The sequence below is a fragment of the Stegodyphus dumicola genome, chromosome 4 (assembly GCF_044657685.1).
Source record: "Stegodyphus dumicola isolate Sdum_Otavi_A_Nest chromosome 4, ASM4465768v1".
Lineage (NCBI taxonomy): Eukaryota > Metazoa > Arthropoda > Arachnida > Araneae > Eresidae > Stegodyphus > Stegodyphus dumicola.
The window spans coordinates 106,287,932-106,314,968 of record NC_140771.1 but is presented as its reverse complement, the minus strand read 5'-3'; the positions used below and the strand labels follow the sequence as shown (position 1 = coordinate 106,314,968).

The 27,037-nt window shown below is 36.8% G+C and overlaps 1 protein-coding gene across 3 annotated transcripts in view; it reads left to right on the top strand.

Annotated features, from left to right (window-relative positions):
* LOC118180330 (transmembrane protein 145-like) overlaps positions 1-27,037 on the top strand; it is a 107,924-nt gene that overhangs the window by 5,923 nt on the left and 74,964 nt on the right. For all 3 annotated transcript variants that reach the window (XM_085815313.1, XM_085815312.1, XM_085815311.1), the window contains exon 2: positions 5,685-5,759. In XM_085815313.1, the coding sequence (XP_085671439.1) occupies positions 5,685-5,759 (75 nt within the window). The remainder of the gene's footprint in view (positions 1-5,684; positions 5,760-27,037) is intronic.

Sequence of the window (27,037 nt, the reverse complement as noted above, 5' to 3'; positions counted from 1 at the left end):
TGTAGGAGAATCTGATGATAGATTAGCAAAGCGAAAATTCAACTAGGAAACATACAGTCAAAAGTTAGTTAAAGCGGAGACTAACACTCCATTTCTTATGGTAAATTTTTAAAATGCTAATCTAAAAGAAAAAAGAGAAAATTTATTAAAGAAAAGCAAACCTAACTTAGTTTTTTTTCTAATAAAACATCCATTTTATGTGCTACGGTAAGCTATCTTCATTTCAGAAGGTCTTACTGATAAAGCCGACTTAAAAAAAGTTACACTTGAAAGAAGAATTAAAAACTTTAAAAATATAATAAATTAATAATAATAATTAATAATTGTTAATAATTGTATTTATGAATTTTAAATGGCTAATTTGTATATGAAGTAGAATATTAGACATTGGACATATGACTGCATAAGTTTGTTATTGTAATATATTACAGCACAAATACTGAAACATTACTAGAAATTCTTATACAAGTTTCAGTGAAAAACATACGAGTTTTATGGGTTGTCATTCAAACTTACGTAATGGCACTTCCTGGAGTTGACTATTCTAATAAATTAAGTAGCTTAGAACACGCAATTTCGGAGAGCAGAAAAAAATCCGCCTCTCTGATATCACCTCTAGCACGCTATTGACCAAAGAGCATCGATCCTTCAATAAGAATTGTTTTTCTCTGCACATAACGATTAATTTCGTTCTTTCATGCGGCCTGCGTTATGCGCCCAGCGCCCTAAAGCTTCCGCAGCTAAGTGCATGAAATTTCAACAGCTTTGAGCTGATTTAAGGACTAAAATAATGCAATTAGTTATTAATTTTTGTACTGTTCACTTTTTTTTTAATTATTAAGAACATAGAACATCAGATGGAAAGGCCCTGAATACTATGTTAACTTTTCCACATGGCCTATTAGAGACTAATTTTTTTATGTATTGAAGCCATTTAGTCAAATATTGAATCAGCAAGGAACAGAAAAACAAATTAACAGTGTCCGCCACTTCCTGTTTCGCATTATGTAGCACATTTTAAATCTCTATAATAAGCTATTTTTTTAAATCTTATTGAATGCAGTGAATGCGTGGGACATATATGATCTCAGGAAAAGATTGAATTATATCACTGTTATTAATACCACAAGACAGTGACATCAATTTTTTGTACAAAACTCGCATATATTCCTCAGAAAGTGAACGATTGATTGTGATGCAATTTACTACGTCTAACTATATGAAATAATTCTGTGACTTTTGAAATTGATATGCGCAGTAGGAACTTGGTCAATAGCCTTTTACTATGGAGATTTTTTCCACAACAAATTCGATTTAATGATTTAAATAATAAGTCTTATACAGTGCTCGTAAAAATAAAAGCATTGCATTGTCGTTTTCTATATAGTTTGGTATATAGAAACTTGGTATAGTTTGGTATATAGAACTTTCTAAGGGATATTTACTCGTATACTACCCGAGATTGAAAATGCAACACCAAGAAAGAGTGGACCAAAAATTCTGCAAATTTCAGTGCAGACGCACTGCACCGAAATATGCGAATGATGTGAAATGCGCAGCTCTCCAGCGCACGTTGAAGATGATATAAAGGAATTCAATTTTTGTTCCATTATTTCTGATAAGGAAATCATCATAGAAAATTTGTTCTTGTCTTAGAGGAAGCGTATAATACCAGAGAATGCCAGGCCGTCGTCAATGGAGGCTGTTCCAGCAGATAAACGATTTTACGAGGGGCATGGTGATCGGAATTAGAAGAGCAGGTTGATCCGTACCGCAAATCTCAGCTGATAAATACCTGGATGCGTCCACAGTACACTGGCTGTGGCGACAATGGTTGGAACAAGAAAATGTGGCAAGTTCTCGGGCTGTCGGTGCAGCCAGAGCGATGTCAGCATGCGTAGATCGATGCATCCGCTAACAAAGCGGTTTCTCACCAGCAAGCCACTTTTACCTCCATTCTCCAGCATGTTCAAGACACCCTGGATATTCCCATATCGATAAGAACCACTTGCCTTCAATTGGTAGTTAGTGGCCTGCACTCGTGACGTCCGTTAAAAAGACTGCCATTGACCCCATATCATAGACGCCAACGTCTACAATGGTGACGGGCTCGAGCGATGTGGACGACGGAATGGCGCAGGGTCGTGTTCTCATATGAGTCACACTTCTGTTTCTCCAGTGATAGTCCCCGTGTATGAGTGTGGCGTCGATGTGGAGACAGGTGCAATCCAGCAGCAGTTGTGAAGCGGTATCATGGTTTGATGATACCTTCAATTAGATGCATATCCATCGATATGGAACTAAGAGATAACATTATGGTAAGCAGTGCAGAAAAGCGTGAATGTTAACTATAACACTACACTAATAATTACTAATTGATTTTATATAGACTGGTTTCTTTAGTTGCGGCATAGCACAGTAAGGCGACCTGCATTAGTCGGAAAGATATTGTAATGGAGAGTGTTCTAAACGAAATTAGCTCATAATTCATGTTTCATATGAGGCTAATCACGAAAAGCACCCAAGTAGCCTATTTACGAAGATTCGAACCCGCTTCTAAGTGCCAGTGCTCAGCGCTCTCAATTATTCGCCCCATTTTTAGAGAAATTTATACTATTCTTGAACTGGGAAACACCCAGAAGTGTTATCGAAAATAACAGCTATTTTATATGAGACATAAATTGTGATAAGTATGACCTGCACATGTAGTATAAAAGCGTATCTTGAAATATTATTTAATCCACTGCTACTTTTGATTACAGATGTGAGTAATTTTTGTGTTGAAGATATTTTTTTAAAGAATGACATACTATCCGTTTAAGTTTTTTAAAAAAAAAAATGTCTCATTTTGTACTGCTGGTTTATTTTTATTCTACCAGTTTTCTATTTTAAATTTGTATTCATGTAAGATAGTAACATTGGGAAAATTATGGCGCTTTCCCATTACAAGGTGATTTAAATATGACCGGGACTAATATTTTTTTATGAAAATCTGCATTGCGAATGAAAGAGTTACATATGCCATCCTTCAACATACTCGCCTCCAGAGTCGATAGATGTTTGTTAACGTTCTTGGAAGCATTTTCATGCTCTAATCTTAGATGGTTTTCAGTTGGCTGTATATCCATTTCCGAGCACTGGAGTTGTGCAAGGCTGAACACCTTCCAAGAGGGATTTTAACGGATTTAAGCCTCAGGCTTGAAGAAGTGGATCTAAGTTTCAATGACGGTCACTATAGACTTTCGAAATGAATGCATCTTCATCTTCAAACCGCCGAAGGAGAAAATTAGCGCTTTGCACGCAACGTGCTTGGAATTCACTGGATATACATCTTGCTACGGTGTAAACATTTTTTATAATGGTTTCTACACGAACAATATTGAGTGAAAGCACAGACGCAAGTTCCTTGGTAGTGATGCGCCTATTCTCGCGAATAATCGCATTCACAGATCAGTGTTTGTCGAGGTGGCTGATGTTATCGTTCCTCACAAATGCCCTTAAACCACTCAAAAATTTGGGTCCTAGAGTTACATTTTCCCCCATACTGTGCTTGGAATCTTTGCCAAATTTTAAATGGTTCTGAAGCCTTTTTTTTTTTTTTTTTTTTTTGAACGAGAAAATTGATCACAATGCATTGCTCCATGCATCTAGGGAACTATCGTTCGCCTCATCACTCTCGTGACTGCAAAACCCGACTGCAAAATCTAGCATTCACGGGGGGTAAAGTAGTGGTAGTGGTTGCATTCTCCCAAAGACACGCTGAGCTATGCATGGGCAGTGTTTGTAATAGCAACAGTCTGGTTATATTTGAATCCCATAATAACAAACCATGATACCGCTTCACAATTGCTGCTGGATTGCACCTGTCTCCACATCGACGCCACACTCATACACGGGGACTATCACTGGAGAAACAGAAGTGTGACTCATATGAGAACACGACCCTGCGCCATTCCGTCGTCCACATCGCTCGAGCCCGTCACCATTGTAGACGTTGGCGTCTATGATATGGGGTCAATGGCAGTCTTTTTAACGGACGTCACGAGTGCAGGCCACTAACTACCAATTGAAGGCAAGTGGTTCTTATCGATATGGAATATCCAGGGTGTCTTGAACATGCTGGAGAATGGAGGTAAAAGTGGCTTGCGGGTGAGAAACCGCTTTGTTAGCGGATGCATCGATCTACGCATGCTGACATCGCTCTGGCTGCACCGACAGCCCGAGAACTTGCCACATTTTCTTGTTCCAACCATTGTCGCCACAGCCAGTGTACTGTGGACGCATCCAGGTATTTATCAGCTGAGATTTGCGGTACGGATCAACCTGCTCTTCTAATTCCGATCACCATGCCCCTCGTAAAATCGTTTATCTGCTGGAACAGCCTCCATTGACGACGGCCTGGCATTCTCTGGTATTATACGCTTCCTCTAAGACAAGAACAAATTTTCTATGATGATTTTTCCTTATCAGAAATAATGGAACAAAAATTGAATTCCTTTATATCATCTTCAATGTGCGCTGGAGAGCTGCGCATTTCACATCATTCGCATATTTCGGTGCAGTGCGTCTGCACTGAAATTTGCAGAATTTTTGGTCCACTCTTTCTTGGTGTTGCATTTTCAATCTCGGGTAGTGTACGAGTAAATATCCTTTAGAAAGTTCTCAATAAAGGAATTCCTCCTCATAGGCAAATAGCCCTTGTGTGCTTTGTCATAGTCAACCAATCATCTATTAACAGCATCATTTCAAGAACGATGCCAAAAGTTTGGTTAGTCACCGGTTAATCATAGTTTTAAAATTGAAAAACTTTTAAATAGTAGGTGCAGTGGCAATCTTTCCGTGCAATTAGCAACCACATTGGGCGAAATCGCAATCTGGCAGGACAAAATTTGCATATATATAAATTTACAAGTAGCTTTCAGCGATTAGTTGACTTGGTTAGGACAAATTCTCATAAAAGAAATGTGATTAGTTATAGAAATATGGCAAATCACACGGGGGCTATACACTTAGAGGGAGGATGCTTTCACTGTGGACGTTTTAAGGAAAACTGATTCGTATTCGCATTATTATACATGGTAAAAAATGAACCATACGAAAAACCAACCAATACATACCTCTTTCTTCTGGATTCGAATCAGGATGAACTATTATTATCCATCTGTCTTAAAATACTCGGCCTCTGCTGGGGCCAAAAAGGATGTGAATTTGAGATGAATATGTAATTTGCTTCGAAACCGGCTATTTAAGAATTCAGTTTCGTAAGCAGCAGTAGAGGGAAGAAAATTATAATAATTATGAATGTAATTTAGTATAACTTAATACATACTTTCAGCTTTTTTTTTTTTTTTTTTCCTTCCCGATTCAAAATTCAGCTCAAACTGCAGAGGTAAAATATTTTAATCTATCTGGATTTAAATTGACAGTAAATAATATCACCAGTTATATTTGGACTGTTATCATTTATTAAAGTTTAAATTAAAGAACATTATGTACAGTTGCGTATGTGATGACTTTATATTATAACAAAACAGAATAATCTGTATTTTAAAATAATCCTACGTCTTTTTTTTTTTTTTTTTTTTTCATTTTTGAGAAATGAATTGTTCTTTTCACTCTGAATTTTAATTATTTTTTTCTTCTTAGTGAAAATCTTTGATTTTGAAAATTTTTTTCATTAATAGAATTGGGCATTCTTAACAAGGTTTTGTTTCCTGTCTGAGCGTGGAATGTTTGAATATGACATAGAATATCCTAAAGTAAGTGAACTAATTTATTTCTTTAAAATCATATAACTTTCAGACTTGAAAGACAACAAACTTATTTTTCATTATGAATTTTTATTATTATCATCTCCGAAAAAATTCGTATGTAAAGACGTTATCTTCAACACAAAACTGCAGTCACTGAAAAACAGTAGGATTCAGATGCTGATGAAGGCAGTAAGAGATAAACGAGATTTTTATTTTGTAGAGACATTAGGTTATTTTTGAAGTGGGAAACACGAAAAATGAGCAATGCCCTCGCCGGGACTCGAACCTGGACCTCTCGAATATGCGCCGATTTTGCTAACCGTTACACCACGAAGGCATGCTGGAAGAAGAGAGAAAATAATTTATTAACCGAAATTTCATGATGTTATGCGTAAATAATATGCGAAATTGGGAAAGTTAATGACCAGTATATATCAAAATACCTGTATAAAATGCATGCAAACGAAGATCAGTAAATTACTCACATAATAAGTAACTAGCATTATTTAGGCTTTTCTTGTTTAGGGGAAATATACAAATCATATTTTTTTTAACCCATCGTCGTCAGAAAAGCAGATGTTAAAACAGCGTTGAAAATATATCATTGTTACACACAACTTATATTTTTCAAAATTCAACGAAAATCATTATTTCATTGTAATTTTACATATAAAAATATACCTACTTCACATCATTTTAAGTAACATAAACACAAATAAAAATATTTGTATTTAAATATTTTAGATGTTTAATTTTGCGTTCCGCGTGGTATTAAAGAATTCTTTTGAATTTTGATTTTTATTTGTATCACCCTTTAATCCCTATAATATTTGCATAGAATCCTAGGATTCTGAGGCACGCAGTTTGATTACCTCAGAAATAACTGATGCCGCTTAAGCAAATTGCACTGCAACCGTAACATTTTGACTCAGTAATACAACAGCACCATTTATCTGTACTTTAAATAGTTTAATTACTAAAATCTGTTGTGAATTATTTACATTTTATGATGCTAAGAATTATTTAATTACTTTAATTATCGAGCAAGATGTTGGAAATATATACCAAAAAGTTATAATTCTTTTTCAGGCTTCTAGATTTTTTTTCTCCTTACAGTATTTCTTTGTAATTTTTTTGTAATAATTTCTCAATTATACGTTAATCCCATAAAGTATTTTAAAGAAATTCCTTCAAAGCTTAAGAAAAAATATTGAGAAAATTTCGATGTCCAATTCAGGCACAAAGTTCATATAAAAAAAGCGGTCAAAAAGTAATCTTAATATGGTGAAAGAAATCCATATCACATAGCAGACGTTTGTATTACAGATACTTAGGCTCTCAAACTTGACATATCAGTGCATGCAGTTTATTCGGCTTATGGAAAGTGGGTTGTCAACAAGCAGGAACCAAGATATCCCTCCACTACATGCGTAAAGAGCATCCGAATTTTGGATTTTGAAGGTGAGAAAATCAGTAGCATAGTTAAAAGATTCGCTGTCCGAGGCGGTCCCTGAGTTTGACGCCTGGGGTGGTCACGGAATTTATATGGGATGGCTCCTGAATTTTATATCAATAGGGGTAATTGACATAAAGCAAATAGTTACAAAAATGGTCAAAACGGTATGTAGAGAAATAAATTAAAACTCTACGTTTATTTCTGAAGATAAACTTTAATTCCAATGACATCGTAGAGATGTGTTTGATAGCTACAGTTGCTGTTATGTAGACAGTACAGAACGATTTCTTAAATGAAAAATAGCTATTTATAATTCTTAAATTATTTTTACTTAGAAAGCACTTCTAGCAACTGTCAGCACTTATAAAAATTGAGAGTAAAGTTCTCAATGCTATTAAAATATTTCGAACTATCTTCTGGAGATTGTATTTTAGAGTAAACTGCAAACATTTAAAAGAACTGCTCTTCCACGTTCCATTTCCATATCCTAACAATAATGGAAGTAAAACTCTGAAATACCTCTTTCTTAATGAAATGTTCTTCCTTATTAATATCACCGGGATCGCAATATAGTTATTCTTAATTTACATTCAAAAGTCTCTATCGAATCAAAAACGTTTAATAAAAGTATGCAGCTGTTGAAATCACTAAATGCATTTGATATACTTCATCTAGAATAAAATATGTTTTTCTCAGTTTAATTCCACATGGCTATTTAGAATCTCATTATTCTTCACGTGCCTCTACCATCCATGTGATTATCACTTATAAAATAATGTTTCACAAAAAAAAAAAAAAAAAAAAAAAAAAAAAAAAAAAAGGGCTCTAAAAATGTACCTTTTACGGTGGACCGCCGTCCTTTAGCTACGCAAGTGGAGAAACTGACAGTTACTCATCGAAGATATTTGCGTATCCTTTAACACAAGCAATGAGATAAAAGATTCCATGTTACAGTGGCTATGTAGTCAATCAAAAGAGACAGTTCTTGAGGAAATTATTGAAACCGTGATACACTGCATTGAAAGTGATTGGGACTGTGTTGGAAATGAAGTATTTTCAGTATTTGTTTAACTTATTTTGCCGATTAGATTAGTAAGATTATTTTGGACTCTTTTTGCTGCTGATCAATGTGTCCCTAAAACATATTATTGGACGAAATGCTCAGGATATACTACCGTGCGCTTTTTTTTCGTTTTTAAATAATGAATTATATCAAAAGAGTGAGGTTATCTAATGCAGGGTTTCTTAAACTTTTTTCATTCGCGACCCCTTTTTATCACTGAGATTTTTCCGCGAACCCCAGGACACCAAAATATTAAAAAAAATTTTTGGAACCTCATAACTATTGACCAAATCCGACACATGCGTGAGTGAAACTGTCGATTTTTTCACTTGCACTGTAATATACTATTGCAGTTTTAGGTTATTAAATTTAATTTCTAAATTTAATGACCTAAAACTGTAATAGTATATTACAGTGCAAGTGAAAAGTAAAAACTATAAAAAATAAATTCATAAATAATCTTACTAATTTTAAGACATAGAGCAATGTGAAAATTTTAAATAAGTAACAGACGAAATGCACGTGCAAAGCAAGGAAAATGAACGTTTATATTATAAAAAGAATGCGTCGAAACGTTTTCGTTTTTTTCTTTGTCTGTATTATCTTATCTTTATCTATTTTCATATACAGATAAAAATATTTGGTAATTACAAAATTATTATAATAAGTTAAAGAAATATCAAAACTGCTAACATTTTTGGCGACCCCCTGCTGCAGGTCCCGTGACTTCTTCTTAAACTGGGAGTCGCACCCACAGTTTAAGAAACCCTCATCTAATGCAAAAAATATGTTGGTTTTCTTCATAAAGGGCTATCGTAAATGAACGATTTATTACCTGGCCTATTCTAAATTCATTTCTTCAAGTTCAAATGCATCATCTTCATTTCCCTATAAAGTGGTAAAGAAAACCATTTGCAGAAGCAATTGGAAGAGGTAATTTTAAATTTGGTTTTCTAATACTTGTCTCAAATATTCGTTTTCCCAAATAACCGATGGACTTGCTGATCGAAGCTAACAGTATATTATATTAGTATTGATATTTTGAAATATAATCAATGTTCCTTAATTATTGTACATATTTTATTTTAATCTTAATAACTGTACATATGTAGGTTGTTTTTTTTTTTTCAACCTCCGATCGCACAGTATGATGGCCAGGTATGCAGCAGGTGGTTGGTGTGCGTAGTAGGCGATTGCGCATCCCCCCTCCACACGCTCTGTCACTGGCGTATTCAGCACACCATTTTCTGTTGAATTGTAGTCACGTAAACATGGCTGTCGCTATTGATTATCCCGCCAAGTGTGAATTGCGAGCTGTAATTCGTTTCTTGCAGGCAGAAGGGAACAGTGCAGAGGAAATTTATCGAAGAATGAGTCGAATGTATGGAAACAGCTTTATGAGTGATGGCGTTGTTCGTGAATGGTGTCGAAAGTTTAAAGATGGCCGAACTGATGTGCATGATGAAAGGGGTCAAGGACGCAAGTCTGTCGCTACAGACGACATTGTTCAACGAGTTGACCAAGCGGTTAAGCAAAATCGAAGGTTCACCATAAGTGAATTATCGATGAAATTTCCGGAAGTTTCAAGATCTTCCCCGTACTCTATCGTTACTGAACAGTTGCGCTACAGAAAAGTTTGCGCTCGCTGTGTCCCACAGATGTTGACTGACGACCACAAAACTAGCCCAATGGTTGCAGCGTTTGAGTTTTTGACCGTTACAATACTGACGGAGAAGAGTTTTCGAAATCCATGGTGACAGGTGATGAGACATGGGTTCAATATGACACGCCCGAAATGAAACGACAATCACAACTATGGATGCACACAAATTCTCCAAAGAGACCCACAAAATTCAAACGAACCTTTAACAACCGTAAGGTTATGGCAACTGTTTTTTGGGACCAAAACGTTGTGTTGTTTGTGGAGTTTATGCAGCCTGGAACAACAATTAATGCAGATTCATATTGTGAAACTTTGCGACGCTTACGGAGAGCTATTCAAAACAAACGAAGAGGCATGCTGACTTCTGGAATTGTTCTGATCCACGACAATGCCCGTCCTCACAGCGCTCGTGTAACCCAACGGCTCCTTCAGCAATTTCAATGGGACATTTTCGAACATCCACCATATAGTCCCGACCTAGCACCGAGTGACTTTCATCTGTACCCTGAACTGAAGCAGTGGCTTGGCGGGAAGCGCTTCCAAAATGACGTGGAGCTGAAAGAAACGGTCACAACTCACTTCCAATCATTGGCGGGGACATTTTATGAAGAAGGTATTGCAAAGCTTGTTCACAGATATGGCAAATGCCTCAATCGTCAAGGTGATTGTGTAGAGAAATAACCTGTATTGTACATTATTTTTGGTAATAAAATCTTTTTTGTATATTCACCCGTCTTTTCTTTATAGACCATCGGAGGTTGAAAAAAAAATAGCCCTCGTATTATTTACATCTTAATAACTGTACATATTTCTATATGCTATGTAGCATATAGAAATATGTAAAGTTACATAGCTATATAGCTACTACAATATTTAGTTATAGTTATACAACTATATAGCTACATATATTGCTGCCCATTAAAACTGCGGCACCATGAGGATGGCATGCAACAGAAGTCAAATTTGCATGAAAGGTACTTACATGCTGAGAAAATAAATAGCATTCTAGTGCATGCGCACAAAGCAGGTATGAGTAATACTATTTACCATAAATGAGAAGCTTGCACAACAAACGACCACACTGGACCAGGTCGTCTTTTCAGACTAACCCTGGTTCTGCATATAGCATCAAGATAGATGTATCCGTGGAGGCATCGAGGAGAACGAACGTTGCTAGCTTGCATTAGTCATCGCATCGTCATATGGGCCCAGCACTTAGCGTGCTGGTAAGGGCTGTCATTTGGTACACATTCCGATTATTTTTAGTTTGAAAAGTGGACATCCATCATTACATTTCATATGTGTTAAATCCTGTGGCTCTGCCCTATCTTCGAGGCCTGCGTGACGTCTTCTTTCAACAAGATAATGTACAATCAAATGTTGCCCGTGCTGTCCTGATCTTCCTCAATACAGAGAATGTTCGACTGTTCCCGTGGCCAGTATTCTGTCCATATCTATTACCCACTTAGACTACCTGGCCATAGCATTTCACTACTTGCCAGCCACTTCGACTGATGAAGCCGCATGGAATGAAGTACGCGTATCTGTCTTGCAAGCTCAGTTCGACTTGGTCGGATTGCCTTTGTTGCTACCAGAGGTGGCAGCTGTGTGTACTGAATTTTGCGTACTGTATATTAAAACACTTGCAAATTTAATCATTTCTTCCTCCCATTACATGTAAGGGGACCACACGTTCCGAATTTCTCCGGACAGTCGCGAATTTTCAGTCCCTGTCCCGATTTTTTACAACTCGTTTTTTCGCCCCGAATTTATAACATTTGTCCTGAATTGTCCCGAAAAACAGTAGCTTGAGAATGTAAAATTTTAAATGCATATACTTATTTAAGTAGTGTAGATTGCTTATTGAGAATACAGGCGTAACTAGTAAAAGACGCACACCATACCTACCACATAAATAGGGAATTCCCCAGCTAGCATTAACCTTAGGAAAATTGCAGTAAAGGTGTTCTATTTCTCATTCCTGTATTTCTCTCCTCAACCCTCCAACATACACGCATTTTTTGCTTACAACTCAAATTGCAGTTCAGACTTTCACTTACGGACGCACTGCAATTTTTAATTTATATTGATTCGGTTGTGATTTGAATTTATAATATATACGTATATTGTTTAATTACCAAGGGTTTATTACATACGTGTTCAACGGTGTAATACATACGTTAGCTTAACACCCTTGCACATTATTACACGGGATCAAAAGGATAATTCTTTTGTCATCTGCTCAAATTTCATTGTAGATATATCCATCTAAAATAATCTTTCTTTTGTCACTTTTAGATCGTAAAATTTTTACTCCATCGTCATTTTGATTTTGCATAAGGTTTATGAAAATTAAAAAAATTCTGCCAAAACGATGACGTGTAATGATTTTCCCGTTTGGCAAAGACATGTATTTTAACATATTTATATAAGATATATACTGTGCGATGCATTACATACGTGTTGAGGATATATTTTACTGCAGTTTAATTAATTCCTTACTTTTACCACTGATTGTTTTTAGTAATGGGTTTAAAGAAGTGTATATTTAACGAAAACTTGCAGAAGGAATACCTGTTAATTAAAAAAAAACTACAAGCTATTTCGATGTACGGTGCAATAGACGTTCTTCAAAAGTTTCAATAAGCCATGATGGACATACAGATATTAAACTTCATATAAATAGCAATAAACATAAAATGTCAAATTCTGCTGCTGCATCTAGCTGATTATTAAGGAATTTCTTCAAATGGGAGAAAATGGGTGATAAAGAAGAAGAATTAGCTGCAGTAGTAGGTACTTTTTCATACCATACCATTTGCCATAACCATAGTTTTATGTCATCCAAGCTGCTTCAAGTGGCATTTGAGCTTAAATTTTTCATATGCGCGAAGGCCGAAGCAGTAATACCAAATATTTTCGTGTCTTACGCTTTAAGAGCTTTGCATAATGATTTGGAAAAATAGTCATTTGTTTCAGTCTTAACTGATGCGTCCAGTGATAAGGAAATAAAACTTTTTCCAGTGTTTGTTAGATTTACAGACTGGAGCTATGGAGTTCAAGTAAAAATTTTAGAATTTAAATCCTTACCTGGTGACACATCCGATATGGTAAGCAACTATTTTAATACCTGTCTTGAAGAAAATAATTAAAAAAAAAGGGGGGTTGGTCTTTGTGCCTATAATATGAGTTCTGACTTTGGAGGAGCTGATAGACGTGGGGAAAATAATGTTCTTGTTAAACTGAAACGAAACCTTAACCATAGTTTAATTGGAGTCGGATGTGCAGCGCATATTATCCATAAAACTGTAAGAACATCACTTGATGTTTTGCCAGTTGTTATGAAAATGATTATTTCTTAAATAGACATTAAATCTTATACCGTTAGATTAGAAGCATTGAACAATTTCTGCAACTTCATAGATATCGATTTTTCAACGATACCAGGGTATTCGTAAACAAGATAGTTAGCATTATTTCGCGCCATTAAAGGGAACCCCAAATGTTTTTATCACTGAAGGTTTATTTTAAATGTAAAGAAAAGTGTCCCATGCTTATTTGAAAATTCCTTGAAAATCCAGTGGCAGAATCTTGGTTACATTTTATTAATATTCAGGCTTCAGTATTTAATAATATTATTACAACAACTGAAAATCAAACTGCGTCTCTATTTGATATAATTGCCTCAACGAATGCTCTGAAAGCTTCAGTATTGAGCAAGGTGGAGGGTAACTTTATTCCAATAAATGTTAAAGAATAGGAAAACTTGAATAAAGACAGGTCACAATACGAAGTTATTGAATTTCGGGAAGCCATGGTTTCATTTTATCAGACTGCTCTTACTTTGGAGAAATGGACAGAAAATGTATTTCAGTAGATAGAAACGTACAGCTGAAACAAATACAAAATGAAATCTCTTCCTGGAGTCAAGTTGAAATAGCCTTTTTGTTAATTAATAAAATAATGCCAAATCCTAAATTATTAGAAATTAATACATATGAGGAATATGCTTATCTTAAACAACATAGCACGAAAGAAAAGGTATTAGAATGATCAGAAAATAAGATGTGCCCAGCTCAGAGGTGGATGGAAATAACTACATATTCTAAAAAGAACCAGATTCCTTGTTCAAATGTTTTAAAATCGAGTTTTTCTTTTGTCTTCCTGGCACCAATGCTGCAACTGTATTTAGCATTATGAACATTTCTCTGGACTAGTGATAAGACACAGCTTAAAGTGAACACTTTGAAGGGTATGTTAAACACCAAAATTAATTTTGATGAAAATTGCAGGGAAATTTGGAAGAAGATCAAAAAAGGAAAAGAAATTCTGAGAAATATTCATAAGGCTACTTCATTAAAAGGATTTAGAAGGGATACAAATTTATTATTTTGTTTCAAAATAAGTGCTGAGTTTTGATTTATTCTTTATTTATTAAAAATGTTATATATCACTATTAAAAATAAAACAAAAATTATTTATTTTGATTTATATATATGTAATAATAGCAAAGGAAAAGACGGAGCACTGTTCATGCGTACTTAGATCCATATTGAAGATTTCTGATTGCGTAGTATGCTAATAAGTTGACTTGGTAATATCTAAGAAACTTGGAAGTCATTCCATTTTTATTTGTAATTGACTTTTGTGGCCACAATTACTTGGCACTCTAGTCGTAACTATTCAGAGCATTTGCATTTTTGATATTATTGCGATAACAAGCAAGACAGCTAAATTACATCCTATCATGGTACAGAGCGAAGCTGAAGTGCATAGTTATGCAATATGGAAGCACACGAAGAGAAAAGTTTTGGTTTGAGTTTAAAGTTTCAGTTCCCAATTATTATGTCATCAGCGCTGCGCAGGCCATGCGAAATGGAATGATCTAGAAATGACGAAATCCAGAAAAGTTATTATGATTTTTAAAACAGAAAGAATTAAACAGTTTACCGTTAGTTTAACTTATAACTTTAATTCACATACTTTTTTATCTTACATAAAAGATGTAACATATAAAAAAATTACGACAGTTGTTTAAAAAAATAATTAAAATAATTGGCGACCTAAAAATTAACATTCAAGATTTGATGCTCTTCCGCTAAATTTATCTGTTTTCCCAAATTGGAGATTTTCCTGTGTTATGTAACTCTGTTTGAAAAAGGTTAACTAAAACTAATATTAACCAATCACAGATTAGCTTTACTTATATCTCACACTTTGTATAAATACTCTTGGCAAAATAGCTACGTCATTATTCTGCTGCATTATTTCTACTAGTTTTTACCTTGCTAATATCTCTCCGCTTCGCTTCTTTAAAAAAAAAAAAAAAAAAAAAGACGCACCAAGAAGGAGTTATCCGAATGGGACGAAAATCGGTAGAAGTGATGTACATGTACAGAAAAACAAATGATTACAGTTTGAGAAAAATAGGATGATTTATTGAAGTGATAGAGCTTCACAAAGTGAAAAAGTCAGTAAAGCGTTTGTCCACCTCTGGCTCATATGCAAGCAGTTATTTGGCTTGGTATCAATTGATAGAGGTTGCGGATGTCCTCTTGAGAGATATCGTGCCAAATTCTGTCCAACTGGCGCGTTAGATCGTCAACATCCCTAGCTGGTTAGAGGGCCCTGCCCATAATGCTCCAAACGTGCTCAATAGGAGAGAGATACGGCGACTTTGCTGGACAAGGTAATGTTCGGCAAGCACTAAGGCAAGCAGTAGAAAGCAGTGGCGTAGCAAGCATAACTGGCGCCCGGGGTAAAATACCGTTTTGGCGCCCCCCTACCACAAAAAACACTTTCAGTAATATAATGTATAGAATATATTCGTAATCAGAAAATAATGCAATAAAATGCTTAATCTGCCATACAATACTCCAAAATATATTAAGAATAGTCACTATGTAACTACACTAGCCTTGGATTCCGAAATGCATCTGTGTCGGCGGAAAAATCAGACATACGATGATCTAGAATTAGTTAAAAAGGTGTTATTTATTTTACATATTTATATACGTGTTTTAAAAAGTACAGTTTTTAAACAATTAAAAGCTTAATAATATACATTATAGATAAATAGATATGTGGCAACTTGCCTACTACAACTAAACTCTGCCAGTCTGGTAACCCATAGCAACCAAAAACAAAATGATATTTATTATATTCAATTGTTATAAATATTTAACGATCTGTCTCAAAAAATTGTACTACCATAATTGGTGACACGTATTTATTACGAATAGCAACCTTCAATGTTGCACGAATATGGAGTTTATATGTCAAAATTCTGAGCAGCAGTAAGTTATCCAGTGTGATGAGATGCAAGTAAGACATTTCACCTGTCATTTCAAGCGTTGTGCCGCATTCCGGTGAGTCAACATATTTCTGTCATAATTTCAGCAGATATATGAATCGTCTACTGCATTTGAGCGGCCAGTTTTTCTGATTTCAAGTACCAAGAAACTGTGTCACTATATACATATTGATTATTTTTCTATACATATTATTATTGTGCATATTAGATTGATCTAAAGTGGTTGACAACGATGCTGCTTCACAATTGGCGCGAGTGGCAGTTAAGCTAGCGCCTTTTTGTCACCGAGACCCATTGTTATGGTTCATTCAATTGGATGCGCAGTTGAGTCACATTACTGCCGACGAAACTCAATTTTATACAGCGATCGCCGCGTTAGAATCAGAGGTACTGCAATCAGCTCGTGAAATAATTTTGAATTAACCGGGAACGGACAAATACAAATCTTTAAAAAAAAAAATTATTTCTGTTTATGAAGAATCCGAGACAGTTCTGTTGCACGATTTACGGTTGGGTGATATGAGGCCTTCTCAATTGCTGTCTAAAATGTCAGACTTAGCCGCCGGTAACCTAACGGATAACATTCTTAAAACATTATAGATACATAGACTCCCATCTAACATGCAAACCATTTTAGCGGCCAGTTGCGAGCCACTTAAAAATCTTCCCGAAATCGCTGATAAAATTCACGAGCTGGCCATTCCAGCGCAAATACTCCTGCTATTGTGGCGCGTTACAGGCTCAAATTGATGATTTGTCCAAACAGGTTGCTCACTTAGTAGCCATCCAAGTTGAACCTTTTCAGCGCAACCGCTCCACATCACATGGTCGAAATACACGTCGTAGCCCACTGCAGAAACGTTATGAAAGCCGGGTATTCATAACCCGGGTATTTGTTTTTACCACCACAAATCTGGAAAATAGGCAAACAAATACTGCCCACCGTGTCGTTGTAACGACCAGGGAAACCAGAAGGGCCGTTGCTCGAAGGTGTGAACGACAGTGGCCGGAATTTTGCACGCTTTCTCGTCATCGACGAGAATTCGGGCTTAAGGTTTCTTATAGACACCGGGGCTGATGTTTCTGTCGTTTCATCACATTTTCATGAACAAAAGAGCCTTACCAAGTTACAACTTTATGTAGCAAATGGAACTCCTATTCCAATTTTTGGTAAACGCCTGATATTTGTTGATTTAAGATTGCGCCGCAATATCCAATGGCCATTCATTATTGCTACTGTTTCAAGTCCTATTAGTGGCGCTGACTTTTTTCAAAAATTTTCTTTGCTTGTCGACCTTAAGAATCGCCGTTTGATAGATTCCACAACCAACTTAACTTATCCGGGAGTAATTCGCAATAGTCAAGATTTGAGCATTAAACTGATTTCGGGTAACTCCCCATGGCATCAACTTCTCAGAGAATTCCCTACAAACATGCGCCCGACAAACACCGGGATTTCCGGCCCGTAGCACGATGTCGGACCTCCAATTGCAGCTAAACCAAGACGCTTACCTCCGGATAATCTTAAAGTCGCCAAAGAGGAATTTCAATACATGATGGAACAGAGAATTTGCCGTCCTTCAAAAAGTTCATGGGCCAGTCTGTTTTATCTAGTTCGGAAACGAAATGGTAACTGGCGCCCGTGTGGCGATTATCATCGGTTAAATGCAGCTACAATTCCTGATCGTTATCCAGTCCCACACATTCAAGACTGTATGCAAGTTTTAGAGGGAAACGCTATTTTTACAACCCTTGATCTTGAGCGGGCGTATCACCAAGTGCCAGTTAACCCAGCTGATATTAAAAAAACTGCGGTTATTACGCCTTTTGCACCATTTGAGTTTCCGGTCATGAATTTCGGCTTATGCAATGCTGCTCAAACGTTCCAACGCTTCATGAATCAGGTGTTAATCGGCTTCGACTTTTGTGTACCTTATTTTGATGACGTCTTAATCGCCTCCTCTTCAGAGCAAGAACGCCTATCACATTTGAGAACAGTTTTTGAACATTTTCAAAGGAACGGTGTCAGTCTTAATCCTTCCAAATGCGTTTTTGGCCAACCAAGAGTATCCTTTCTTGGTCATAAAATTTCCGCTGACGTCGTTCGACACCTTTCACATAGAGTCTCCGCAATCCGCGATATACCCGAACCATCTACAGTGAAGGACTTAAGAAGATTTCTTGCTATGCTCAATTTTTATCGACGTTTCTTACTTCATGCAGCGACCATACAAGCACCTCTAAATTCTTTTTTGGTTGGAAGCAAGAAAAACGATAAACGTGTTATAACCTGGACGACAGAATCTCGCGAAGCGTTCCAAAAATGCTTTAATTTCAGCAACAAATTTGCAGTATCCTTCCGCATTTAAACCATGATCACTTTACGTTTATAAGGCATTCCTCCCGCTTTCCTAGCGTGCTTCGTGGTGTAGTGGTTCTGCACGCTAATCCAGAGGTCCGGGGTTCGATTCCTGGAGAGGGCATTGCATATTTTTCATCTCTTCTGTTTTCAAAAAAATAACCCAATGCTTCTATACTTTGACGCATCAAAAACCGTTATAGGAGCAGTTTTACAACAGAAAGATCAAGAATTATGGAGACAACTTTCATATTTTTCTAAAAACCTCTCACCAGCACAAACCAGATACAGCACTTACGATCGCGAATTATTAGGAATTTATGAAGCTGTCAAATACTTTCGACATATGATAGAGAGACGCGTTTTCATGATCTTCACAGATCACAAAACCTTAACCTATGCTTTTCAACAGCGTTCGGATAAAGCTTCTCCTAGTCAAATAAGACACCTAGACTTAGATAGGGCAATTTTCAACAGGCATCCCTTGTATTGAGGGTTCGCAGAATATTGTAGCAGACACCTTGTCTCGTATTAAAGAACTAGCCGTTCCTTCGCTAATAAATTTTGCTGCCCTTGCGAATGAACAACACCGGGATTCAGAACTACAAACCCTCTTGGAAAGCAAATCTTCTACCAATCTCACCTTGCAGCCTATGCAGCTGTCACCTGGAAAATCACTTTATTGTGATGGTCACGATTCAAGATTTCGACCTTATATTCCCTCCGGGTTTCGCCACGGCCATTTTTAGTCAATTACTCGTCTGTAACATTCTGGCATCAAGGCTTCGAGGAAACTGATACAGCAACGTTTCGTATGGCCTAGCATGCAAAATGAAATAGCCGACTGGACAAGTTCGTGCTTAGAGTGCCAAAGATCTAAAATTGCAAAAACACCACCAGCCAACTTAAAAATTTTAATTTGCTCTCATCTCGCTTCAATCACGTGCACCTGGACTTGGTCGGGCACTTATATTTATTAATAATAATATACATGAATACAATTAATTACTATGTATACATTTTTCTTACCTTGGATGAAGCAAATTTATCATTTATTTCATCAAAGTCGATCCTTTCAAATTTTTCTCTTTCCACACTTAAAAATGCTAGATGACTTAGGGGATCTTGTCCCATCGTTGATTGTAAATATATGAAAATTTATTTTAATTTGCTGAATGAACGTTCATAGCTAGCATTTGATAATGAAATAGGTTCCGTTTCTTTTCTATTGCGGAGTAACGTCATACAGTTACATTCACTGCTCAAAACAATTAGGGGATATTGTGGGTTCGGTATGAAATAACCATATAATCAATAACCTTTTTGAACAAAAAGAAATAGAAGGGATTATATTGTAAGGATCTTAAGTTTTACTAACGTTTATTTTATTTTAAATCTTTACTATCACTTCTTATTTTCTACTTCCGGCCAGAATTATAAGCGTTAACTTATTTATGCAAAATTTGTCTGGCGAACGCCAAGTACTTAAGTTGTGGCTTTTTGCCAAGCGAGAGAGAGGAAGCAGTTAGTCGAAGCAGGCCGCTTACCTTAGGAGTTTTACTCAGTTGCTGGTTGCCTTCCAGGCCAGAGGTTTTAATCCTCTTGATAATTTTAAACGTATTGTAGTGTTAACAGTTCTCTGTACTACATACGGCTTCCTGTTAATATAAGGCCAGTCTTCCACGTTTATTATTTCAAAGTTAAGTTAGCGTTTAGTTATATTTTTATATTCTTACGTTTAGACCACAAGTAGTGGGTCTTTGTATTCCGAAGTACGGAAATTATTGTAAAGTGAGAAAAATAAAGGGTTTTGTATACCCTTCTTGTGTATCCTGTCTACTTCCCACAGTTATTGAACATAGCTTTAGTAAGCTCTCTGTTCCGAGTCAGGTCCTTGCATGTTCCCAAAGAAAGTAAGACGGAACATTGAACCTGATAGTGGCGCCCAACGAAGACGAATAACCATGGCCGAGTTTCAAGAAGAACCTGTGCTGCCTGCAGAAGCGGCTCAGAATCCAGAAATGCCAGCTGCCGCCCTGGAAGGATTTGGTTACATCGTCCAGATCATGCGCGCTTCGATGAAACCAGAAGCAACATTTAATGGAAACTCACCGGTAACCAGTTTTTTGGAAAAATTGGATGACCACTTCATGCTCTACCCCGTGCACGAGTTTCAAAAAGTTACCTTAGCTACCAGCGCTTTGAGGGGCCAAGCGCTTAACTGGTTCAAATGTATAGGCAGAAGTCTCTTGGGTCAAGCAGGAAGTCCCACCTATACTTACGAAAATTTCAAGACTGCCCTAGTAAAAGCCTTCCCTGTTGTAAGGGATCGTGCGAAATTAGAAACGGAACTTTTCAGCATATATCAGCAAAGAATCGAATATCTCTCAAGCTTTATTTTAAGAAAAATTCACGTCTTCAAACTCTTGTATGGAAACCGTCCGGATCCTGAGATAATTCAAGTGATTTTTCCGAGGTTACTGCCCCAAGTGCAAGACTTTATTGAATTAAGAAATCCGACTACACTGGAAAAGTTATTTGAGCTAGCAATCCAGTTTGAAAGTAGAAGAACGGCGGACATTGAAAGAAGACGCCAATATCAACAGCGAAACCAATTTGGTGCGCCAAGACTACAGCAAACTCAAGCACACGGCTACGGAAGCAAAGCGAATCAGTGGGCAAGGAAACCCGAGCATTCAAAAACAGCCGGCGAACGTCGACAGTTCAATAGCAATCCAGGAAAAAAGTCTCAAGGCCAGTGGAAAAAGAAGGAAAGCACGGAAATGAAAAATAATTTAAACTAAAACGGATTTCTGCTGACGGGAGGGTGCGGAAATCCGAAGGCCACGAAAACCCCTCTTCCTTCAAGTTAAATACAGTAATGGTGAAAAATTTGACTCTTCCGAAGATTGAAGTGTTGGTGAATAATATCCCAGCCACCGTACTCCTGGATACAGGCGCGCAGTGTTCCTGTGTGGCAGAAGATTTTTTTAGGAAGTATTTTCGGAAATACCGCATATATAATTCGGATAATACGACAGTGTTAGCGGCGCAAGGAGAAAGATGTAAGTGTATAGGTAAATTACCGCTGTATGTCCGTATCAAGGACGAACAAGTAAAGGTTATGTTTTTCATAGTAAAGAATCTGCAAGCACATATTATCTTAGGAATAGATTTTCTTTCAGAGGCACAAGCAACGCTAGATTTTAATGAAGCGTCCCTTAATCTGACAATGAAACCAGTTCGAGAAGAAAAGGCCGAACCGCCGATGTTAAACCTTGACCACCTGCCTAATGACGAGCAACGAAGAATCCGACAAGTGGTAAGTGAATTTGCTTCGTTATTTAGTGATATTCCAGGATTTACTCAGGTTACTAACCATAGTATTGACACCGGAGATTCAATGCCAGTTCGCCACAAAGCATACCGGTATGAAAAGAATAAGGAAAAAATTATAGAATGGCATATCACCGATATGCTACGTAAAAAGATCATAACGCCCATCTCAAGTAGTTATGCTAGCCCGGTGGTTTTATGTAAGAAAAATAATGACTATCCTTTGACACATCCAAAAAGGTGGAGATTCGCAATTGACTACCGTAAATTAAACTCCATAACTAAATATCCGGTATATCCGTTACCTATTATTTAAGAAATTCTAAGGAACATAACATCCACCAAATATATGACGACTTTAGACTTAACGACTGGTTATTTTCAAATAGGGGTTAGGCCTGAGGACGTGCTTAAGACTGCTTTTATAACCAAGTCTGGCACTTATGCATTTCTGCGTATGCCGTTTGGCCTTTCAGGGGCACCGGCAACATTTCAGCGATGTATGGACATTGTGTTAAGGCCTGTTCTTGGAAAGTCCACATTTATCTATTTAGACGATATCATTATTACTAGTGATAATCTCGACCAACATGTACAGGATTTAAGACAGGTGTTTTCTTTATTAAATGAGGCCGGTCTAAAAGTTAATGTCGAAAAGTGCAAATTTGCAGCCCCTGAATTAAAATATTTAGGTTACAAAATATCTCAGAAAGGAATCGAGACAGACGAATCAAAAATAATCGCTGTACAAAAGTATCCGACTCCGAAGAAGCTCTCTTCTTTTCTAGGACTTTGTTCATATTATAGGTCCTTTATAAAAGATTTTGCAGCTATTGCTGAACCATTGTTAAAATTAAAAAGGAAAAAGGCAAGATTCTCGTGGACGGCCGAAGCCAATAGTGCTTTCGAAAAATTAAAACAAGCATTAACGCAAGCCCCTGTGTTGAAATTTCCTGAAAAGGATGAGAATTTACAAATTTCAGCGGATGCTTCGGATTATGCGGTAGGAGCGGTACTTTCGCAAAATCAGCAGCCCGTGGCATTTTTTAGCCGAACTTTAAATCAAACACAAAGAAACTATTCCGCGACCGAGAGAGAGGCACTTGCAGTTCTGTTAGCAGTGCAAAAGTTCCGAGTCTATTTTGGAAAGGCGCCAATAACAGTGTACTCTGATCATGCGGCGGTAACTAGATTGTACTCAGGGAAAAACTTATCCCCAAGGTTAATAAGATGGGCACTCAAGCTACAAGAATATAATCTGGTAATCAAGCATACCCCCGGAAAGGAAAATATCGTAGCAGATGCCCTATCCAGAATTAAAATAGATGAAGAAGATAATACTGTAAAGGTGGCAATGCTCACAGCATGTACAATAAATTCCCGAGAAACTGTAATAACCGAACTGTGTAAGGATCCTGAGTTTGGAAGCATTTATGAGTATTTAGAGGATCCTGAAAATTTTAGCCACCAAGATATTGTGGCGATAAGAAATAGGGCGGCCCATTACGAACTAATAGATGGTCTATTATTTTATACAAAAACTACGAATTCCAACAACGAATTTCGACCTGTTATCCCAGCTAGTCTTAGATTAAATATCCTGCAGGAGCTCCATGACAGCCCTTTAGCTTCTCATGCTGGTATTCGAAAAACTATCCAACGCGAACGCGAGGCAGTCTATTTTCCTGAACTGCAAAAGTTAACAAGGGCGTATGTCCAGTCCTGCCCAACATGTCAAGCACTTAATTATATTAATTTCCGCCCGGCCGGGTTTCTAAATAGTATTAAATCCGAATTTAAAAATGAAATAATTGGCATCGATTTATTGGGCCCTTTCCCAAAAAGTCAGTTAAATAAAAGTCGCTATCTCCTTGTTATGGTTGATCATTTTAGTAAGTGAACCGAAATTGTTCCCTTAAAACGAGCCTCCGCGAAATTAGTTACTGATTCTATTTTAAATAAATATATTTTAAAATACGGGGCGCCCCTAAAAGTTATATCGGATAATGGTCCTCAATTTGTAAGTAATGTATTTGAAGACATGTGCCAAAAACTGGGTATACGTCATTTAAAAATGGTTCCGTATCGGCCGCAATCAAATATAGCGGAACGGGTCAATAGAAATATAGTGAAAATTATACGTAGTTATGTTAACAATTTTCATAAAAGCTGGGATAACTATGTCAATGAATTTGCTTTCGCCCTTAGGACCGCAAAACATGATACAACGGGCAAAACTCCTGCTAAGTTATTTTTAGGCAGAAAGATTATAACGCCGTTAGATAAATTATTTTATGTGCAACAAAGAGCCCCAGAATTTAAAATGGGTGATATAGAAAAACTAATTAAAGAAGCAAAAAAGAATACTGAAGTAGCACAGAGAAAACAAAAGCTGTATTATGACTTGAAATGACCGGGAGTAACTTATAAAGTAGGGGATGAAGTATTAAAAATTAAGCATTCACTTTCTTCAGCACCAGAAGATAAAACTGCCAAATTTTTTCCACGATTTGAAGTACCATATGTCATAGAAAAAATAACTCACGCTGTAGTAGTGTTAAAAGCCAGGAATGGTGAAACCTGCTCCGCAAACATTGATCAAATCAAACCCTACTATGATCGTAATAAAATGCAAATATTTACAGATCTTTTGCAGGATCCGGCACGGCAGACACGGCAGGCACAAGCTCCAGAGGTGGAACAACGAAAAGTACAAGGGCAAGCCATTAAGAGGCAGGAGCAAGTGAAAAGAAAGTTTCCCCGCGGGAAAATTGAAGGTAACAAGAAAAAGAAGCCGTTCCACCGTCCAAAAAAGAGAGCTCACGAACACCCCCAGAATGAAGAAGGGAGAAGGACGACGTATGCAAAGAGAGCCAGGAGAAATGACGGCAACTATAACCCGGCTCTAAAACGGAAGATCTACTCATCCGACAGGACTCTCCGCAGCAAATGTCGCCGAACTTCGGAAGGGCCACCAGCGGCGGAGGAAAAGTTACAAGGAAAATTTGAACGGCCAGCAACGAGGTCCAAGCAGGAACGCGAAAGAAGTTTCCCGGTTCCGCCAAGACCAGCTGCCATCAAACGGCCAAGACCACAGGCAGAGGCGAAAAAGAAGGTATTCAAGGGTGACCGAACTGGAGAAAAAAGAAAGCTTCTAGAGGAAAGCACTGAAGGGCGAGTCCACACAAGAAGGAGGATAAATCAAACGAGAATCTGTGCTACCTTCCAGGACTGGGCTCAGAAAAGAAAGTCCGAATATCACAAAGATAAGTAAAATTTTATGTTACTTTGCAAACTTAAGTTAATCTTTCATTCTTACTGCAAGTGGCAAATTTCAAGAAGTTTTACCTCATGCGAGGTCTACCTTTAGCGCCAAAAAGGCGAGAAATGAGTTGTTACCGATTTTGGTTTTTCAATTACTCGCGCGTAAAACTAAAGTTGATGTATAATAGCGATGTGTAAATACTTAAATATTGTAAAAGTTATTGTATAAATTTTATTTAAAACATTCTGGCGAGAAAGAAGTTTTAGTCTGAAAGACTTTTTGAAATGTAGTATTTCAATGTAGAAGAATTGGCACTTGCTTTGAAAAGAATAGAAGTTAACAATGTACTACTAATGTATGTTTTCAAATGCGTAAAATTAACGGCATGTTAATATGTTCTTATATACAATGTGAACTGTTATTTTAAATGTTAAGAAATACCGTGATATGGTAAAAGTGAAAGTAATGTTAAATTTTTTTTTTTTATTCGTGTGACTGTAAAAAGACCGAATCATGGTGAATATGTGTTAAAGGTTGAATGAATGTAGTTAGGCTCTCTGACGCTACACTTCAGAGTTAGCCACTTTCAGAATAGTACCTCAGGGTTTAGAGTTGAAGTTAGGGTGTGTTACGAGGTCTTGGTATGTTGAATTTTAACACGTTAGTGTTTTGATTGTAGGAGGAAGTGTTGAACACGTATACATAAACACATTCGTGTTTGGTGTTCTTTTACAACACATGTCAGAGAGCACGGGGAGAGATAATTAAAATAGTCATGAATGAAATAAGAATGTTAAGACAAATATAAATATGCATGTTACTTGCCATTTCATTGTGTAACATTTCATTAAACTAGTTTTCCTTCCAGATCTCTGGAAGGAACCAGATTTGAATAAAAGCTCCTGTTTAGATGCAGTACAGATGAAAAATTGCGTGTCCTTGGAGCTGCTATTGTAAAAACAAATTTCTTTTTTTTTTTTTTTTAATTTCTAGTTTCTAGCGAGAAATGTTTGTAAAAGATTGGCCTCGCGTTAGATTCTAGAGCTAAAAGTTTTCAACAAGGTCGTTTTAGACCTCAGTTTCAAACTAATTAACTCTGGCGGGAAGTATGTAAGGATCTTAAGTTTTACTAACGTTTATTTTATTTTAAATCTTTACTATCACTTCTTATTTTCTACTTCCGGCCAGAATTATAAGCGTTAACTTATTTATGCAAAATTTGTCTGGCGAACGCCAAGTACTTAAGTTGTGGCTTTTTGCCAAGCGAGAGAGAGGAAGCAGTTAGTCGAAGCAGGCCGCTTACCTTAGGAGTTTTACTCAGTTGCTGGTTGCCTTCCAGGCCAGAGGTTTTAATCCTCTTGATAATTTTAAACGTATTGTAGTGTTAACAGTTCTCTGTACTACATACGGCTTCCTGTTAATATAAGGCCAATCTTCCACGTTTATTATTTCAAAGTTAAGTTAGCGTTTAGTTATATTTTTATATTCTTACGTTTAGACCACAAGTAGTGGGTCTTTGTATTCCGAAGTACGAAAATTATTGTAAAGTGAGAAAAATAAAGGGTTTTGTATACCCTTCTTGTGTATCCTGTCTACTTCCCACAGTTATTGAACATAGCTTTAGTAAGCTCTCTGTTCCGAGTCAGGTCCTTGCATGTTCCCAAAGAAAGTAAGACGGAACATTGAACCTGATAATATAGGAAAATTATAACGTTTACAAAGTTGGGAATTTGCAAATTTGGTCTGTGACGTCGAAAACTATGCGTTTTAGATAAGGAGTAAGGAGCGATTTGCAGTATTCCTTTTGTAATAGGAGATTAAAAGCAACT